General features: G+C 49.5%; 1 protein-coding gene across 2 annotated transcripts in view; it reads right to left on the bottom strand.

Annotated features, from left to right (window-relative positions):
* LOC138492554 (hepatocyte nuclear factor 1-alpha-like) overlaps positions 1 to 20005 on the bottom strand; it is a 195723-nt gene extending 175718 nt beyond the window's left edge. For both annotated transcript variants that reach the window (XM_069619782.1, XM_069619783.1), the window contains exon 1: positions 19147 to 20005. In XM_069619782.1, coding sequence (XP_069475883.1) covers positions 19147 to 19472 — 326 coding nt within the window. In that variant the 5' untranslated portion in view covers positions 19473 to 20005. The remainder of the gene's footprint in view (positions 1 to 19146) is intronic.
* Positions 20006 to 21908: the final 1903 nt, after the last annotated feature.

Below are 21908 nucleotides of genomic sequence, written 5' to 3'. Positions count from 1 at the left end.
CTAGCAACTGGTTTTCTTGTGTTGGATGCAGCGATAGCTCCATGGGCTGGATGAGTAGGTAAGGTGTAGTGTGAGTTCCCTGGACGTGTTGGGTTGTATACAGAGGCAGTTTGAGTTGCAAGGACTGGTTGTGTTGTTTAGAGATGCAGCAGTGGTTCCAGGGGCTGGATGAGTAGGTAAGATGTAGTGTGAGTTCCTTGTGCTTGTGGGGTTGTGTACAGATGCAGTTTGAGTTCCATGGACTGGTTGTGTTGTATAGAGATGCAGCGGTGGTTCCAGGGGTTGGATGATTAGGTAAGATGTAATGTGAGTTCCTTGTGCGTGTTGGGTTGTGTACAGATGCAGTTTGAGTTCCATGGACTGGTTGTGTTGTTTAGAGATGCAGCATTGGTTCCAGGGGTTGGATGATTAGGTAATATGTAGTGTGAGTTCCTTGTGCTTGTAGGGTTGTGTACAGATGCAGTTTGAGTTCCATGGACTGGTTGTGTTGTATAGAGATGCAGCGGTGGTTCCAGGGGTTGGATGATTAGGTAAGATGTAGTGTGAGTTCCTTGTGCTTGTGGGGTTGTGTACAGATGCAGTTTGAGTTCCATGGAGTGGTTGTGTTGTGTAGAGATGCAGCATTGGTTCCATGGACTGGATGAGTAGGTAAGATGTAGTGTGAGTTCCTTGTGCTTGTTGGGTTGTGTACAGATGCAGTTTGAGGTCTATGGACTGGTTGTGTTGTGAAGATATGCAGCATTGGTTTCATGGACTGGATAAGTAGGTAATATGTAGTGTGAGTTCCTTGTGCTTGTTGGGTTGTGTACAGATGCAGTTTGAGGTCTATGGACTGGTTGGGTGGTGCAGAGACACCACGTTAGTTCCTTAAACTAGTTGAGTTTTGTTGAGATGCCGTGTCAGTTCTGTGGACTAGTGTAGTCCTTAGAGATGCAGTGCAAGAGTTAGGGGCTAGTTTAGTCTTTAGAGATGCAAGGTGGGTTCTATGGACTGGTAGTCTTTTAGGGTGCTCTAGTGTGAGTGTTATGGGATGGTGGATTGTGTACAAGTTCCGCTGTAGCTCCATGGACTTGTCAGGTTCTTTACTGAGCTGCAGAGAAGATCTAATGGAGTTATGTGAGTTTCACTGACCGATTAGTGGTTTAGTGAAATGCAATAGGTGTTTTGCGGCCTGTTTTTAATAGACAGTGTTACCTAAGAAACGCTAACAATGTTAGTCATGTGGGGCAAGTCGAGGGCAAGCTTCCCATGATTCGGGTCTCCTTGTTATTGGTCTTATGGGGTAGAATTGGTATGGAGGCTCGATGGGCATGGCGTGGCATGGCAAGGCGATGGAGTGGGCTACACCAACACAGATTGAGGAAGCAGGCATGAGCACTGTGAGATATGAGAGAACACTCAGATTTCAAATTCATTCATTTATTAAAGGAAGATATTACACGATATTCAAAACCCTAGATGGACTATGTCACTACCAAAGAAAAGCCTTCAGTGGTCCGCAACTTCGGGCTCTCCAAATGTTTTGGACAATGGCCCTCATTACAAGTCTGCCTGTAGGGGCTCTGATCTCCCGACAGGCCTGGCCTGCTGGTAAATCGGGCCCCTGCCAGCAGATAAATGCCTGAATCACCAGCACCGTTACCAACGGTGCCGGTGATACGGGCAACCCCATCCCATTGAGTCCTATGGGGCTGCATAGAAGGGGGAGTTACTGGCGCCTCCGCCGCCCGATCTATCCCGGTAACACTGGTATATCGGGTGGCGGCGACGGTATGGTAGTTCCCCAGTATCCCGCCAGAATTACCGGTGGGATACCTGGGAACTCACAATAAGCCACATTTGACTTCCTCACCATTGACTATGCTGGCTAGAGCTGGTGGGAACTGTAGTGCAAAAGACCCTGAGAAGCAAAGGGTGTAAACCCTTAGCAGAAGAGGTCTAGAGGCCATGACACGAGACTAGAGCAAATGTACCATTAGGAAAGGGATTGTCACCTGGAAAGGATAATGGATGTGTGTAGCAACTTCTCAATAGAGGTGGCCGACAAAACAGAACAAGTGAAATTTAGGGGCCAACTCAAGTAGCCAGTGAAAATAATAGTATCCTGTGTGTTTATTTATTCATTTGGAGCCCTACATATCCCCCTTCCCTATGTTAGTACTTTTCCGCCTTTTGAACAGTGTGATGGTGGAAGTCTGGTCTGGTGTCAATTAGCCGCCATGGCTAACTGGTCTCGCAGTGGGTTATTTCATGTGGGGTTAGAAACAGAGCGACCAGGGGGTGTTCTCTGGTTGGTGGGGTCCCATCGCTCAGCCGATAGGGTGGTCCTGCTCTGGTCTGCGGTGGTGGAAAGCTATACTTCCATGTTCCCCTGCCTGCAAAAGCTGGGGCTAGCTAGATATTGGGTGGTTGCAGTGCAAGCTGAAAGAGACGATGCCCTACTCCCAGCGTGCACTCCCAGGAGCCATACGCTAGCTGAGGTGGCAGCAAAGGAGCTGTGCTGGGCTCCACAATAACCAGGAGAGAGAGGAATGTAACCCTCTGCTCACGCTCATGGCCACCAACAAACGGGTTCAGGGCGGACCGGCTTGAAAGAACAAGCGTACGTCAGTCTGTGGATCTTTTGAGCTCAAAGCCCTGGACGGCGAGGAACGGAGGTTCTTGAGGCCTGCTTGGATAACCCTTAAGTGGCTGGCTATACCATTACAAATGGCTGTACTCCTATTGGGCTCAGGCTGGGCTCTTCTGCGTGATATCTGTGTAATCCCGCCTTTTCTACCTCTGTTTCTGAGGTGCAGTTACCTTTTTCCTGTGAAGGTTGATTGTAGGTCCTGTAAGGATGTTAGGTCAGCTCTTCTTGCCAGAGAGTAACCCTTCTGGTGGGGGCGCGTGGGAGGGGGCTGCTATATGACACTATGGTTTGCTGCAAAGCAAGGCAAGGAGATGTCCATTTGCAAAATCATGTTCTTGAGGAGGTCTGGTGTGAGGAGAGGCAGGCGTATCTGAGGAGGATGGAATGCAAGACCCAAGCCATTAAAGAGTGGGGCGGGGGGGGGGCGGGGGGGGACCAGAGAGTGCTGACTGGCAGGCGCACCCAAACAGAGGCCAACAATACGCAGTGGAGTTTTTCTCTTTGATGATATCCAGTTGGGTTTGTCCAGTTGGGTTGTAACACATCCTGTGATGTCACCTGCTAGATGCCGCCTAGAGCGCCCTCTGAGCTACATATGGAAAGCCTGGTGCTTCGGAAGCCCTTGCAGAGTTGCCGTGTCAAGGACAGCCTTGAATATGGGCAGCCTGGGTTGGCCGGGGCCGCCTTTATCTGAATATGTTTGAATGTTGCGATGACCTTTCAATGGCCAGCTGGCAATCAGCGAGCCCTTCGCCTCTGGTGACTCTGAAATCCTTCCCTCCAGGTTCTCCTTCCCTTCCAGGTCACTTTTTAAGGGCGTTCTCGCCTCGCTTTTGTTCCCTGAACAATAAGTAACCCAGGTAGTTAGTTATAAACTCACAGTGAACAAGGCCCTGGTTGATAATTAGCATCATCTCGAATTGACATGGAAAGTAAATATCAAGTTGGTTGGGTTAATGAAAGCCCAGGCGGGAGAGAGGGAGCTTCGGCGTGGAGGTTCCAGCTCTCAGGGGGCTCAATGCCGCCCCCCCCCCCTCCAGGGATCCTCTTTCCCCCCCGGACCGGGCTTTTGGGGCTGGGTGGGACAAGGCCGCCAGCATGGTCAACCAAAACACAGTGGGGCTGGCCCAAATAGCTTTCGGGTTGGATTTGGACAAGAAAGCATCCCGGAAACCCAACTCCCTGTGCACCCGGATACACACCAGCCATGTGGAAATTGGGATCAAGCGAGACACGGCGGATCCACTGGGAGAGGTAAGTGCCCCCCCCCCTCAGGATTGTGTGGGACCTTTGGAATAGAAAGTGGCCAAAGGAGGGCGATTGTAGGGTGTCAAGATGCAAGCTGAGATGGGCAAAACGAGTCAGGGGTGAGTGTTGGGAAAAAAGACGAGGGGGTTTGCAAAGCGGGGCCACACGTGGACGTGGCAATCAATTCTTCGCATCGCTTCTGGCATCTCCTTAATTTGCATGCACACGCCGGGATAGAGAAAAAGGCGGGAAGCAGCGTGTCCACCTTGCAGTCAGCCTGTTACAAAGGCCTCGCCGAGCGCCCCAGGTGCGAGACAAATGCCCTTTTAAAGGCAGGAAATGAGGGCGAGAAATGCGAGGTTTTATGGCCCAGCCCGCGCCCTTGCTGCCCGCACCCTGCCTGCACCCTGCCTGCCTGGGTGCGCCACGGTGTCGGGTCCCCTTATCTGCGTGTGCGTGCACAGGCAGGTGTGTACTTTGTGCCAGCCTTCGTGTGGAAGTGAGCATGCTTCGTTCTGTGCACGTGCCTGTCTCCTCATGTGTGTGGCCCTGTGGCAGTGGTAGGGGGGTTCTGCTTGAATGTGCGCACGTGGTTCCTAGCTCCCGGTGTGTAGGTTTCCCGTATGAACGTGTGTGTGCACTTATTTGTTTGTGACTGTGAATGTTTGTGGCGGGGGCTTGTGAAGAAAGGACTTTGTGTGTTGGTCTGAACTGGTGTGTGCGCCGGTGTGTATAGAGGAAGAGGGATGTGTGCAGGACTACAGATGTGTGTGAGCAGCTGTTTAATAATTGCACTGATGCATGCAGGTGTCAAGTCGTGTGTGTTTGCCTTTGGCACAACAATGTGTATTGATATATATATGCTTGTCTTTCCTGGGGGGCAGAGTGGGAGCATGTCTAGTGTAGATTTGTTTCTATCTGGGTGTGCAGGTGCCTGTGAGGGGGTTCACATTAGTATTATTATTATTATTATTATTATTATTTTAATTATTATTATTGTATTTATTGAGCACGGACCTAGCTTCGAGAAGCAGCGGAGCGCTTTTCAGAGGTAGCAACAGAACAGATATACAGAGGGGGCAGGGGGGTATGGACACAGAGGGGCACAGAGGAGGGGTACAGGCTGGAGGCCCCATGTGCTCCTGGCGATGCATGCTTGGAGGCAGGCTGGAGTCTACGGGCCTGTGGCGTGCTCTTGTCGGGTGCTTGTATGTGTGTGTTTCCACGTGGGATCCTTTTGCGCCTGGACGGGCACGCATGTGGCTGCATGTCTTCGATTCTGGTCTGTGTCTTAGGTGTATGTCTTATCTTGTCCTGGTGTTGAATGGGGTGTATATGTATGTGGTGGATTGTGTGCTGGTGTCTTGTGTGCCTTGGTGTGTGTGATTAGGGGCTGATGTCTCTTATGTGGATTCGGCTGATTAATTTCATACTGATGTCTCTTGCGAGTGGGTTTTAAATGTGGGTGGTCTCTGGTGTGTCTTCTCTGCCTATTATTATTTAATATTTATAAAGCGCACAGCAGCCCGAAGGCATGGTGGCGCTGTTACAGACAGTGATCATGGTTGCGTATTTATATCAGTAGTTACATGACATAATTACAAGTCACATTACAGGCTTAGTTACAGTTGGGCTAGTAGATAGGTAGGTTACTTGTATTCAGAGATTTTCGGAATGCTGGGAGGGAGGTCTCAGCTCTGAGCGTGTTAGGGAGGGAGTTTCTATGTCCATGTGTGTCCTAATGTGTAGGGGATGAGAGAGAGAGAGAGAGAGAGAGAGAGAGAGAGAGAGAGAGAGAGAGAAAGAGAGAGAGAGAGTCGTACAGTGCTAGGTTTCCCCCAGACACATTTGTTCAAGGAACCAGTGCAGCTTCGTATACGCCCCAGCAGTGCACAGCTCCCAAAAGTATTCTTTGGTTGTCCCAATTCCACAGGGGTAGAGCTCCACGCCCCATCCTACCAGCTCAATTCTCTGCCGCCTCATTCATCTGAGGATAGCCACCGCACCCCATCCGATAAACCCAATACTAGACAGTCTGTGTCCTGTCTCATGGCCTCCCTGCCCCTCACTATAAAGTCCTGTGCACTCACTTCTCTGCAGCCTCTTTCCTATAAGGATGGCCTGGACACCCCACACGATAAGCTGAATTCTGTGTTGCTGATCCTATAAGGATGGCCTGCACACCCCACCCGATAAGCTGAATTCTGTGTTGCTGATCCTATAAGGATGGCCTGCACACCCCACCCGATAAGCTGAATTCTGTGTTGCTGATCCTATAAGGAGGGCCTGCACACCCCACCCGATAAGCTGAATTCTGTGTTGCTGATCCTATAAGGAGGGCCTGCACACCCCACCCGATAAGCTGAATTCTGTGTCGCTGATCCTATAAGGATGGCCTGCACACCCCACCCGATAAGCTGAATTCTGTGTCGCTGATCCTATAAGGAGGGCCTGCACACCCCACCCGATAAGCTGAATTCTGTGTCGCTGATCCTATAAGGAGGGCCTGCACACCCCACCCGATAAGCTGAATTCTGTGTCGCTGATCCTATAAGGAGGGCCTGCACACCCCACCCGATAAGCTAAATTCTGTGTCGCTGATCCTATAAGGAGGGCTTGCACACCCCACCCGATAAGCTGAATTCTGTGTCGCTGATCCTATAAGGATGGCTTCCGCACACCCAATTCCTATAAGCTTAATTCTCTGCAGCCGCTGTCCTGTGGGGATGACCTCCACACCCCACACTATAAAAAGTCATATTACTAATTTCTCTGCAACCTCTTTCTTATAAGGACGACTTGCACACCTCACCCTATAAGCTCACGTTTCTGCTGCCTGACCTTTACGGATGGCTTCCACACCCAACCCCATAAACGGAATCATCTGCAGCCTCTGTCCTATGGGATGACCTCCACACCCCACCTTATGCACTCATTGTTCTGTAAGCTCGGTCCTGTAAGAATGGCCTTCACACCCCACCTTATGAACTCAGTGTTCTGTAAGCTCGGTCCTGTAAGAATGGCCTTCACACCCCACATTATGAACTCATTGTTCTGTAACCCCACCTTATGAACTCATTGTTCTGTAAGATCAGTCCTGTAAGAATGATCTCCACACCCCACCTTATGAACTCATTGTTCTGTAACTCGGTCCTGAAAGAATGGCCTTCATATCCCACCTTATGAACTCATTGTTCTGTAACTTGGTCCTGAAAGAATGGCCTTCACACCCCACCTTATGAACTCATTGTTCTGTAAACTCGGTCCTGTAAGAATGGCCTTCACACCCCACCTTATGAACTCAATGTTCTGTAACTCGGTCCTGTAAGAATGGCCTTCACACCCAACCTTATGAACTCAATGTTCTGTAACTCGGTCCTGTAAGAATGGCCTTCACACCCCACCTTATGAACTCAATGTTCTGTAACTCTGTCCTGTAAGAATGGCTTTCACACCCCACCTTATGAACTCATTGTTCTGTAAACTCGGTCCTGTAAGAATGATCTCCACACCCCACCTCATGAACTCAATGTTCTGTAACTCGGTCCTGTAAGAATGGCCTTCACACCCCACCTCATGAACTCAATGTTCTGTAACTCGGTCCTGTAAGAATGGCCTTCACACCCCACCTTATGAACTCAATGTTCTGTAACTCGGTCCTGTAAGAATGGCTTTCACACCCCACCTTATGAACTCAATGTTCTATAACTCGGTCCTGTAAGAATGGCCTTCACACCCCACCTTATGAACACATTGTTCTGTAACCCCACCTTATGAACTGTAAGCTCAGTCCTGTAAGAATGATCTCCACACCTTACCTCATTTATTGAATTCTCTTCAGTCGCTTTCCTATAAGGGTTCTCCTACAGCATGGTTCCCTGCAGCCTCTGACCTATAAGGATAACCTCCACACCCCTCCTATGAACCCTGTTCTCGTCAGCGTCTTTCCTATGAAGATGACCTCCACATCGGAACACTCCAGACGCAATAGTCTACAGGCCCTGTCCTGTAGAGCCATGCAGCCCATCCTGTGAACACACATATCTGCAGCCTGTATCCCAAAAGGGGAATCCCCACAACCTCTCCATGAGCGGTTTCTGCAGCCCTGAGCCTATACAAGTCCGCAGAATCCGTTTTTAGACACAATCCTCCGCAGCCTATACCATATTATAATGCTAACCCCAGTCTATTTCCCATAACAAAGGACCCCGGGAAAACCTCATCATGAAATCAATGCGCCCGAAAACCTTCCTCCTATCATAGATAGCCACACCCTTTAGCCAATTAAGCTAAGTCTGCATACGCTTCATTGTATGATATCTCTTGGCAGCCTTCATCATGCAAGGACAGACCTCCACAGCCTTCATCTATAATACTACGACTCATGCAAGGACAGACCTCCACCGCCTTCATCTATAATACTATGACTCCCCGCCTCCATCATGCAAGGACAGACCTCCACAGCCTTCATCTATAATACTACGACTCATGCAAGGACAGACCTCCACAGCCTTCATCTATAATACTATGACTCCCCGCCTCCATCATGCAAGGACAGACCTCCACAGCCTTCATCTATAATACTATGACTCCCCGCCTCCATCATGCAAGGACAGACCTCCACAGCCTTCATCTATAATACTACGACTCATGCAAGGACAGGCCTCCACAGCCTTCATCTATAATACTATGACTCCCCGCCTCCATCATGCAAGGACAGACCTCCACAGCCTTCATCTATGATACTATGACTCCCCACCTCCATCATGCAAGGACAGACCTCCACAGCCTTCATCTATAATACTATGACTCCCCGCCTCCATCATGCAAGGACAGACCTCCACAGCCTTCATCTATAATACTACGACTCATGCAAGGACAGACCTCCACAGCCTTCATCTATAATACTATGACTCCCCGCCTCCATCATGCAAGGACAGACCTCCACAGCCTTCATCTAAAATACCATGACTTCCCGCCTCCATCATGCAAGGACAGACCTCCACAGCCTTCATCTATAATACTATGACTCATGCAAGGACAGACCTCCACAGCCTTCATCTATAATACTATGACTCATGCAAGGACAGACCTCCACAGCCTTCATCTATAATACTATGACTCATGCAAGGACAGACCTCCACAGCCTTCATCTATAATGCTATGACTCCCCGCCTCCATCATGCAAGGACAGACCTCCACAGCCTTCATCTATAATACTATGACTCCCCGCCTCCATCATGCAAGGACAGACCTCCACAGCCTTCATCTATAATACTATGACTCCCCGCCTCCATCATGCAAGGACAGACCTCCACAGCCTTCATCTATAATACTATGACTCCCCGCCTCCATCATGCAAGGACAGACCTCCACAGCCTTCATCTATAATACTATGACTCCCCGCCTCCATCATGCAAGGAGAGACCTCCACAGCCTTCATCTATGATACTATGACTCCCCATCTCCATCATGCAAGGACAGACCTCCACAGCCTTCATCTATGATACTATGACTCCCCGTCTCCATCATGCAAGGACAGACCTCCAAAGCCTTCATCTATAATACTATGACTCATGCAAGGACAGACCTCCACAGCCTTCATCTATAATGCTATGACTCCCCGCCTCCATCATGCAAGGACAGACCTCCACAGCCTTCATCTATGATACTATGACTCCCCGCCTCCATCATGCAAGGACAGACCTCCAAAGCCTTCATCTATAATACTATGACTCATGCAAGGACAAACCTCCACAGCCTTCATCTATAATACTATGACTCCCCGCCTCCATCATGCAAGGACAGACCTCCACAGCCTTCATCTATAATACTATGACTCCCCGCCTCCATCATGCAAGGACAGACCTCCACAGCCTTCATCTATGATACTATGACTCCCCGTCTCCATCATGCAAGGACAGACCTACACAGCCTTCATCTATGATACTATGACTCCCGTCTCCATCATGCAAGGACAGACCTCCAAAGCCTTCATCTGTAATACTATGACTCATGCAAGGACAGACCTCCACAGCCTTCATCTATAATACTATGACTCCCCGCCTCCATCATGCAAGGACAGACCTCCACAGGCTTCATCTATGATAGTATGACTCCCCGCCTCCATCATGCAAGGACAGACCTCCAGAGCCCTCATCGATAATACTATGACTCATGCAAGGACAGACCTCCACAGCCTTCATCTATAATAATATGACTCCCCGCCTCCATCATGCAAGGACAGACCTCCACAGCCTTCATCTATGATACTTTGACTCCCCACCTCCATCATGCAAGGACAGACCTCCACAGCCTTCATCTATAATACTATGACTCCCCGCCTCCATCATGCAAGGACAGACCTCCACAGCCTTCAACTATAATACTACGACTCATGCAAGGACAGACCTCCACAGCCTTCATCTATAATACCATGACTTCCCGCCTCCATCATGCAAGGACAGACCTCCACAGCCTTCATCTATAATACTATGACTCCCCGCCTCTATCATGCAAGGACAGACCTCCACAGCCTTCATCTATAATACTATGACTCCCCGCCTCCATCATGCAAGGACAGACCTCCACAGCCATCATATATAATACTACGACTCATGCAAGGACAGACCTCCACAGCCTTCAAATATAATATTATGACTCCCCGCCTCCATCATGCAAGGACAGACCTCCACAGCCTTCATCTATGATACTATGACTCCCCACCTCCATCATGCAAGGACAGACCTCCACAGCCTTCATCTATAATACTATGACTCCCCGCCTCCATCATACAAGGACAGACCTCCACAGCCTTCAACTATAATACTACGACTCATGCAAGGACAGACCTCCACAGCCTTCATCTATAATACCATGACTTCCCGCCTCCATCATGCAAGGACAGACCTCCACAGCCTTCATCTATAATACTATGACTCCCCGCCTCCATCATGCAAGGACAGACCTCCACAGCCTTCATCTATAATACTATGACTCCCCGCCTCCATCATGCAAGGACAGACCTCCACAGCCTTCAACTATAATACTACGACTCATGCAAGGACAGACCTCCACAGCCTTCATCTATAATACTATGACTCCCCGCCTCCATCATGCAAGGACAGACCTCCACAGCCTTCAACTATAATACTACGACTCATGCAAGGACAGACCTCCACAGCCTTCAACTATAATACTACGACTCATGCAAGGACAGACCTCCACAGCCTTCATCTATAATACCATGACTTCCCGCCTCCATCATGCAAGGACAGACCTCCACAGCCTTCATCTATAATACTATGACTCCCCGCTTCCATCATGCAAGGACAGACCTCCACAGCCTTCATCTATAATACTATGACTCCCCGCCTCCATCATGCAAGGACAGACCTCCAGAGCCTTCATCTATGATACTATGACTCCCCGCCTCCATCATGCAAGGACAGACCTCCACAGCCTTCATCTATGATACTATGACTCCCCGCCTCCATCATGCAAGGACAGACCTCCACAGCCTTAATCTATAATACTATGACTCCCCGCCTCCATCATGCAAGGACAGACCTCCACAGCCTTCGTCTATAATGCTATAACTCCCCACCACCATCATGCAGGGACATACCTCCACAGCCTTCACCTATAATGCTATGACTCCCCACCTCCATCATGCAGCGATCATACCTCCACAGCCTTCACCTATAATGCTATGACTCCCCACCTCCATCATGCAAGGACAGACCTCCACATCCGTCACCTATGATACTATGACTCCCCGCCTCCATCATGCAAGGACAGACCTCCACAGCCTTCATCTATGATACTATGACTCCCCGCCTCCATCATGCAAGGACAGACCTCCACAGCCTTCATCTATGATACTATGACTCCCCGCCTCCATCATGCAAGGACAGACCTCCACAGTCTTCATCTATGATACTATGACTCCCCGCCTCCATCATGCAAGGACAGACCTCCACAGCCTTCATCTATAATACTATGACTCCCCGCCTCCATCATGCAAGGACAGACCTCCACAGCCTTAGTCTATAATACTATGACTCCCCGCCTCCATCATGCAGGGACAGACCTCCACAGCCTTTGTCTATAATACTATAACTCACCACCTCCATCATGCAGGGACATACCTCCACAGCCTTCATCTATAATGCTATGACTCCCCAACTCCATCATGCAAGGACAGACCTCCACAGCCTTCACCTATGATACTATGACTCCCCGCCTCCATCATGCAAGGACAGACCTCCACAGCCTTCAACTATAATACTATGACTCCCCACCTCCATCATGCAAGGACAGACCTCCACAGCCTTCACCTATAATACTATGACTCTCCACCTCCATCATGCAAGGACAGACCTCCACAGCCTTCATCTTATACTGCTAGTTCTCCACAGCCTTCCTCATATGACAGACCATCACAGCATTCATCTCATAATACTATGTCTGCACAGGCTTCCTCGTATGATGGCATAACTCCACTGCTCCCATCCTATGATGGAGCTCCACAGCCTTCATTATACTAGACATCCACAGCCATATACATTTGCATCATTCCCTCTTTAATAATACGCCCCCACAGGCTTCCTTGTATAATGATATACCTCTGCAGCCTTCATTCTACCATAACACTCCCCAGCAGTTGTCCTCTGATAGACCTCCACCAAAGCATTCAGACTATAATTGACCTCCACAGCTTCCTTGTGTAATGATAGACTTTCTCAGCCATTAATACATGTAAAAGGACCTCCAGAAACGTTCGCATATTATTCTAGAGCTCCACAGCCCCCTCTAAAGTAATTGGTCTCTGCAGGATTCCTCCGATAATGATACAACTTCCCCACATACAACCTTCATCTTATAATAGACTGCCACAATCATATTCTATAGGTTTCATGTAATAATGTCCCCTAAAACAATAACCCCATGTAAAAAGAATCGCTAAAAAATGGCAGTTTTTTGACAACCATATACATAGGGATATTATTACCTGATACCATTCTATAAAGATAGACCTCTGGAGCCTCCAGTCTACAATAAAAGACTTACCAGAGTCTACAACCCATCACAACGTTCTCACACCATTGCCAACAATGGCATAAACAGATATGGAACTGTGGTATCTGCCCCATACATATAGACTCTACGGCAGTGGTAGCCAATGAGTCAACTGTCTTACAACTCCCATTATCCTCCACCACAGACTATGCTACCTAGTTCTGATAAGAGTTGTAGGCCAAAACATCTGGAGGGTGACAGCTTGGCTACCCCTGCTGTGCAGACCACATCCCATGAATGAAGATCCCACCACTCCGCCCGCAATCCTGTAGCAGTCGACTTCCATGTAGAGAGCGATCCACAGTACTCATGGCACAGCGGTAACCTCCACAGCCAACACAATGTAAAGATAAACCTAGAGAGTCTCCAAAGAGGTAGAACTCCACATTCTTCATGGTTATGTAATTGACCTCCAGTGTCAGCACTGTATAATGATAGACCCCAAGATTGTCTATAAAATGAAATCCCCACAGCCCTCATTGTACAATGATAGGCCACCGTAGCCAACACCATCAAGTGTAGACCTTCAGAGCGCACCTAGAGATGGAGCTCTACAGTGTTTATGGTACAATGATCGACCTTCACAGCCGAAACTTTATATTGATGGACTTGCAAAGTCTCCATAGAGCTAGAGCTCCACAGACCTTATTACAGTGTCAGTCCTCCACAGCCAATACCATATAAATGTAGACCTTGAGAGTACACCTAGAGATAGAGCTCTAGAGTGTTTATGGTACAATAATCGATCTTCGCACCTGAAACTTTATATTGATAGACTTGCAAAGTCTCCATAGAGATAGAACTCCACAGACCTTATCACAGTGTAAGACCTCCACTGCCAACACCATATAAATGTACACCTTCAGAGTGCACCTAGAGATAGAGCTCTACAGTGTGTATGGTACAATGATCGATCTTCACAGCCGAAACTTTAAATTGATAGACTTGCAAAGTCTCCATAGAGATAGAGCTCCACAGGCCTTATTACAGTATTAGACCTCCACAGCCAACCCCATATAAGTGTAGACCTTCAGAGTACACCTAGAGATAGAGCTCTACAGTGTGTATGGTACAATGATCGATCTTCACAGCCGAAACTTTAAATTGATAGACTTGAGAAGTCTCCATAGAGATAGGGCTCCACAGGCCTTATTACAGTGTTAGACCTCCACAGCCAACACCATATAAGTGTAGACCTTCAGAGTATACTTAGAGATAGAGCTCTAGAGTGTTTAAGGTACAATGATCGATCTTCACAGCTGAAACTTTAAATTGATAGACTTGCAAAGTCTCCATGGTGATAGAGCTCCACAGACCTTATTACAGTGTTAGACCTCCACAGCCAACACCATATAAATGTACACCTTCAGAGTGCACCTAGAGATAGAGCTCTACAGTGTTTATGATACAATGATCGATCTTCACAGCCGACACTTTATATTGATAGACTTGCGAAGTCTCCATAGAGATAGAGCGCCACAGACCTTATTACAGTGTTAGACCTCCACAGCCAACCCCATATAAGTGTAGACCTTCAAAGTACACCTAGAGATAGAGCTCTAGAGTGTTTATGGTACAATGATCGATCTTCACAGCCGAAACTTTAAATTGATAGACTTGCAAAGTCTCCATAGAGATAGAGCTCCACAGACCGTATTACAGTTTTAGACCCCCACAGCCAACACCATATAAATGTACACCTTCAGAGTGCACCTAGAGATAGAGCTCTACAGTGTTTATGGTACAATGATCGATCTTCACAGCCGACACTTTATATTGATAGACTTGCGAAGTCTCCATAGAGATAGAGTGCCAAAGACCTTATTACAGTCTTAGACCTCCACAGCCAACCCCATATAAGTGTAGACCTTCAGAGTACACCTAGAGATAGAGCTCTAGAGTGTTTATGGTACAATGATCGATCTTCACAGCCGAAACTTTAAATTGATAGACTTGAGAAGTCTCCATAGAGATAGAGCTCCACAGACCTTATTACAATGTTAGACCTCCACAGCCAACCCCATATAAGTGTAGACCTTCAGAGTACACCTTGAGATAGAGCTCTGCATTGTTTATGGTACAATGATAGATCTTCACAGCCGAAACTTCAAATTGATAGACTTGCGAAGTCTCCATAGAGATAGAGCTCCACATACCTTATTACAGTGTTAGTCCTCCACAGCCAACCCCATATAAGTGTAGACCTTCAGAGTAAACCTAGAGATAGAACTCTACATTGTTTATGGTACAATGATCGATCTTCACAGCTGAAACTTTATATTGATAGACTTGCAAAGTCTCCATAGAGATAGAGCGCCACAGACCTTATTACATTGTTTACCTCCACAGCCAACACCATATAAGTGTAGACCTTCAGAGTATACTTAGAGATAGAGCTCTAGAGTGTTTAAGGTACAATGATCGATCTTCACAGCTGAAACTTTAAATTGATAGACTTGCAAAGTCTCCATAGAGATAGAGCTCCACAGACCTTATTACAGTGTTAGACCTCCACAGCCAACACCATATAAATGTACACCTTCAGTGCACCTAGAGATAGAGCTCTACAGTGTTTATGGTACAATGATCGATCTTCACAGCCAACACTTTATATTGATAGACTTGCGAAGTCTCCATAGAGATAGAGCGCCACAGACCTTATTACAGTGTTAGACCTCCACAGCCAACACCATATAAATGTACACCTTCAGAGTACACCTAGAGATAGAGCTCTAGAGTGTTTATGGTACAATGATCGATCTTCACAGCCAAAACTTTAAATTGATAGACTTGCAAAGTCTCCATAGAGATAGAGCTCCACAGACCTTATTACAGTGTTAGACCTCCACAGCCAACACCATATAAATGTACACCTTCAGAGTGCACCTAGAGATAGAGCTCTACAGTGTTTATGGTACAATGATCGATCTTCACAGCCGACACTTTTAATTGATAGACTTGCGAAGTCTCCATAGAGTTAGAGCGCCACAGACCTTATTACAGTGTTAGACCTCCACAGCCAACCTCATATAAGTGTAGACCTTCAGAGTACACCTAGAGATAGAGCTCTAGAGTGTTTATGGTACAATGATCAATCTTCACAGCCGAAACTTTAAATTGATAGACTTGAGAAGTCTCCATAGAGATAGGGCTCCACAGGCCTTATTACAGTGTTAGACCTCCACAGCCAACCCCATATAAGTGTAGACCTTCAGAGTACACCTAGAGATAGAGCTCTACATTGTTTATGGTACAATGATAGATCTTCACAGCCGAAACTTTAAATTGATAGACTTGCGAAGTCTCCATAGAGATAGAGCTCCAGAGACCTTATTACAGTGTTAGACCTTCACAGCCAACCCCATATAAGTGTAGACCTTCAGAGTACACCCAGAGATAGAACTCTACATTGTTTATGGTACAATGATCGATCTTCACAGCTGAAACTTTTATTGATAGACTTGCGAAGTCTCCATAGAGACAGAGCGCCACAGACCTTATTACAGTGTTAGACCTCCACAGCCAACCCCATATAAGTGTAGACCTTCAGAGTACACCTAGAGATAGAGCTCTAGAGTGTTTATGGTACAATGATCGATCTTCACAGCCGAAACTTTATATTGATAGACTTGCGAAGTCTCCATAGAGACAGAGCGCCACAGACCTTATTTCAGTGTTAGACCTCCACAGCCAACACCATATAGTGTAGACCTTCAGAGTACACCTAGAGATAGAGCCCTACATTGTTTATGGTACAATGATCGATCTTCACAGCCGAAACTTGAAATTGATAGACTTGCGAAGTCTCCATAGAGATAGAGCTCCACAGACCTTATTACACTGTTAGACCTCCACAGCCAACACCATATAAGTGTAGACCTTCAGAGTACACCTAGAGATAGAGCTCTAGCGTGTTTATGGTACAATGAAAGACCTTTACAGCCGTCCCTGTATAATGGAAGACTTTCACAGCCAACACTGTATAATGAAAGACCTTCACGGACGTCATTGTATAATGAAAGACCTTTACAGCCAACATTGTATAATGAAAGACCTTAACAGCTGTCCCTGTATAATGGAAGACCTCACTGCCAACACTGTATAATGAAAGACCTTCACAGCCATACTGTATAATGAAAAACCTTCACAGCCATAACTGTATAATGAAATACCCTCACAACTATCACAGTATAATGAAGGGCCTCTGCAACCATCACAGTAAAATGAGGGCCCTCTGCAGCCAACACTGTCAAAAGAAAGACGTCCAGAGCCAACACTTGAGAGTGACATGCCTATAGGGTTTCTGTAGAGATATAGACCACAGTTCCTAGGGCACAAGACTAGCCCCCCACAGCCGGCACTGTATATTAACGATGGCCCCCTGTAGTGTCATAGTGATAAAGCTTCACAGTCCTTATGGTACACAACAGTGTTGGCTGTGAAGGCCCTGCCTACACAGCCGGCAGTACATATGGATAGAATTGCGCAGACTCTAGTCTGTAGAGATAGATTTGCAGTGTGCCCGTGGTACAAGCAAAGATCTTCACAGCCAACACTGCATAATGAAAGACCACTGCAGCCAACACTCTAGCTTGACAGACCTGCAGGGCCTCTGCTGAGAGATGTTTCCACATGTCTTATGGCACCAGGCTAGACCTCCACAGCCAACACTGTATGGTGCACCCTGCTTCCTCCATCCCACACCATGGCTGGACCCCACCCGGCCAGCAGCCTCTCCAGCCTGTGTCTTGCAATGACAGGCCGCTTAGTGCCCTTCCTTCCCCCCTGTCTCGTCTCTATGGCCCTTCACTCAGAGACACACCTAATTAATCATCAGAAGTTAATGATCACAGAGCTCTTCGGTTTATAAATTTACAAGACAATACAGGAGAAATTATAAAGCGCTGGATAATTAGTAACCAGCTGGGTTCTGGCTGGGGCCGCCAACCGACCCGCGGGCTCGGGCAGTCTCTGGAGAGACGCAGGGCAGGGAGAAGGAGAGCGCAGGACAGGTGGAGGGCTCCGCAGGACCAAGAGGGGTGAGAGTGGGCAGCGGACGACGAGAAGGCTCGCAAGGGGACGGGGAGAGACGCACGTCTGTGAAAGAGAGCCAGGGCCCAGAAGGAGGCCTTCAGCGCCCGCAGGGCGGCGCCGGCCTGACCCTTTTTCTACAGATTTTTTTTTATTTATGCCAGCGATGAAGGGGGTGTGGGGGCGTCTACCTTCTCCCCGCTTGGCTCGTGGTCTGCGAGCCTAAGACAGTCGCACCACCGGCACCCAGGTTGCTGTAACTCTGAAGTAATGGTATTTATGAATGGGATTTTGCCAAGTTCTCTTTTTGGGGGGTTTTACGTGGCATTTTGTTGCCCCCTCGGTGCCTCCTGACATTGTAATATGCAGCTCCCTGGGAACCGACTGTGCTCACCGGGACTATCTCCCTACCCCTGGGGCTTGATGGACAAGCCAGCTCAAAGTTGTAGTTTGATACATTGTGAAAGCTTTTTTTAACTTTTGATTTTGGACAATCATATTTTGCATGGCTCCCTTTTCCGTGTTTTTTTAGCCGAGCTCCATGACTAAGAACCCTGGGGTCACGGGAAGAGGTTTCCGCGTTGATTATATCTCGAGGGGACTTGCAACAGGACAATACTCTTGGCGAGCGTTCTGACCACCAGATCCTCTCCCATTGAGGTTGGATGGGGTTGTTTTGAGGTTGGATGGGGTTGTTGTTTGGACCCTCCCATTGACAGTGGATGAGGTTGTTTCGTTGGACCCTTCCTTTGGGGTTGGAGGGGGTTGTTTTGAGTTTGGATGGGGTTGTTTTGTTGGACCCTCCCATTGAGGTTGGATGCGTTTGTTTTGTTGGACCCTCCCATTGAGGTTGGATGGAGTTGCTTTGTCAGAGATGACACAGAATGGAGCCGGCTTCTGGAATCCCCTAGGGCAGGGGTATAAGGCCGAAGGATGTTAGTGCCTAGGGACTGACAATACCAACTCTGGTGGTGTTTATTGGCTATCATCGTAAGAGTGAAACATTTTGGGGGTCATTATTTGACAGTTGATGGCGCTAGGCACTGCTGGTGGCACTGGGTGCATGGGCTGAAGAGCAGAGGTTAAGAGGGTCCCACCAAAAGGCTAGAGGGGGAAAGCAGAAGAGGGGTCGGAGTGGGGAAGAGGGTCCTTACTGTAAGAGTCTTTCCACCACGGCCTTCTGATGAGCTGCTTCCTCTGGACTCAGGTTCTCCAGCTCCTTCATGATTGGCGGGGCAAAGTCCTCCCCGTCCTCCGAGCTCTCGTCTCCAGACATCGGGGGCTCCCCCAGGCCGTTGGACAGTTCAGAGAACTGGGCACAGGGCACGCCACGGTGGCTCTGGAGCGCGCCTTGCACGTTGCCCGGGAAGGGGTAGGGCTCCAGCTCGTTCAGGTACTTCCTCAGGGTCTCTCTGGTCAGCCCTGAATCCAGAAGGGCCCCCAAGAGCTCCTGCTGGAGACCACTCAGCCTGGAGGCCATGTCCAGAGACGCGGTGCACTGGCAGCAGGGCCGCGACTACCGCTTCTGCTATCTCAGTCCTTGTAGCATGCCCGGCTGCCAGGCAGGAGAGAGGTCCAACGACGGCAAGTTGAGAAGGACACTGGTGCCATCGGCCTGTCCTCCACCCCGAATTTTTGAACCAGGCCCGAGGAAGCACTTTCGATCCCCCAGGTGTGCCTGAGATGGCAGTGATAAGGGGACCCCCAGCTGTCTGTTTACTTTGGAGCGCTGAAAATTCTCAGCGGTTCATGTTTATTTGTCCCTTTAGCAAGTTTCTGAACTTTGGACCAGAGCATTAGAGCTCGGCGCAAAGTGCAGAGGGAGGCAGGGAGAGTGAAGGAGGGAGGGGGAGACAGAGTGACAGAGCGGGAGGGAGGGAGGGAGGGAAGCACAGGGGGAAGGAGGGAGAGAGACGAGCGAGGAGAGGAAGAAGAGTGAACGCAAGGAGAGGGAAAGAGGGCGACAGAACCGGTGGTGAGGGAAGGAGAGGGAGACAGAGTGACAGAGCAGGAGGGAGGGAGGGACAGGGGGAAGGAGGGAGAGAGAAGAGCGAGGAGGTGAAGAAGAGTGAAAGGAAGGAGAGGAAAAGAGGGCCACAGGACCGGAGGGGAGGGAAGGAGAGGGAGACAGAGTGACAGAGCAGGAGGGAGGGAGAGAGAAGGAGGGGGGAGACAGAGTGACAGAGCAGGAGGGAGGGAGAGAGAAGGAGGGGGGAGACAGAGTGACAGAGCGGGAGGGACGGAGGGAAGGAAGCACAGGGGGAAGGAGGGAGAGAGAAGAGCGAGGAGAGGAAGAAGAGTGAACGCAAGGAGAGGGAAAGAGGGCGACAGAACCGGTGGGGAGGGAAGGAGAGGGAGACAGAGTGACAGAGCAGGAGGCAGGGAGGGACAGGGGGAAGGAGGGAGAGAGAACAGTGAAGCAGGGAGAGGGAATGAGAGCGACAGAGCCGGTGGAGAGGGAAGGAGAGGGAGACAGAGTGACAGGGCAGGAGGGAGGGAGGGAGGGACAGGGGAAAGGAGGGAGAGAGAAGAGCGAGGAGCGGAAGAAGAGTGACACGAAGGAGAGGAAAAGAGGGCCACAGAACCGGTGGGGAGGGAAGGAGAGGGAGACAGAGTGACAGAGCGGGAGGGAGAGAGAAGGAGGGGGGAGACAGAGTGACAGAGCAAGAGGGAGGGAGAGAGAAGGAGGGGGAAACAGAGTGACAGAGCAGGAGGGAGGGAGAGAGAAGGAGGGGGGAGACAGAGTGACAGAGCAGGAGGGAGGGAGAGAGAAGGAGGGGGAAACAGAGTGACAGAGCAGGAGGGAGGGAGAGAGAAGGAGGGGGAGACAGAGTGACAGAGCGGGAGGGACGGAGGGAAGGAAGCACAGGGGGAAGGAGGGAGAGAGAAGAGCGAGGAGAGGAAGAAGAGTGAACGCAAGGAGAGGAAAAGAGGGCCACATAACCGGTGGGGAGGGAAGGAGAGGGAGACAGAGTGAGAGAGCGGGAGGGAGGGAGAGAGAAGGAGGGGGGAGACAGAGTGACAGAGCAGGAGGGAGGGAGAGAGAGAGAAGGAGGGGGGAGACAGAGTGACAGAGCAGGAGGGAGGGAGAGAGAAGGAGGGGGGAGACAGAGTGACAGAGCAGGAGGGAGTTAGGGACAGGGGAAGGAGGGAGAGAGAAGAGCCAGGAGAGGAAGAAGAGTGAACGCAAGGAGAGGGAATGGGCGTGACAGAACCGGTGGGGAGGGAAGGAGTGGGAGACAGAGTGACAGAGAAGGAGGGGGCAGACAGAGCGGGAGGGATGGAGGGAGGGAAGCACAGGGGGAAGGAGGGAGAGAGAAGAGCGAGGAGAGGAAGAAGAGTGAACGCAAGGAGAGCGAAAGAGGGCGTCAGAACCGGTGGGGAGGGAAGGAGAGGGAGACAGAGTGACAGAGCAGGAGGGAGGGAGAGAGGAGGGGGAGACAGAGTGACAGAGCAGGAGGGAGGGAGAGAGAAGGAGAGGGGAGACAGAGTGACAGAGCAGGAGGGAGGGAGGGAGGGACAGGGGGAAGGAGGGAGAGAGAAGAGCGAGGAGAGGAAGAAGAGTGAACACAAGGAGAGGGAAAGAGGGCGACAGAACCGGTGGGGAGGGAAGGAGAGGGAGACAGAGTGACAGAGCAGGAGGCAGGGAGGGACAGGGGGAAGGAGGGAGAGAGAAGAGCGAGGAGAGGAAGAAGAGTGAACGCAAGGAGAGGGAAAGAGGGCGACAGAACCGGTGGGGAGGGAAGGAGAGGGAGACAGAGTGACAGAGCAGGAGGGAGGGAGAGAGGAGGGTGAGACAGAGTGACAGAGCAGGAGGGAGAGAGAAGGAGAGGGGAGACAGAGTGACAGAGCAGGAGGGAGGGAGGGAGGGACAGGGGGAAGGAGGGAGAGAGAAGAGCGAGGAGAGGAAGAAGAG

This window comes from Ambystoma mexicanum, chromosome 10, assembly GCF_040938575.1.
Source record: "Ambystoma mexicanum isolate Mex_15411 chromosome 10, UKY_AmexF1_1, whole genome shotgun sequence".
NCBI lineage: Eukaryota > Metazoa > Chordata > Amphibia > Caudata > Ambystomatidae > Ambystoma > Ambystoma mexicanum.
Note: the sequence above shows the minus strand (reverse complement) of the source record. Positions and strands in the feature narration are given on the sequence as shown.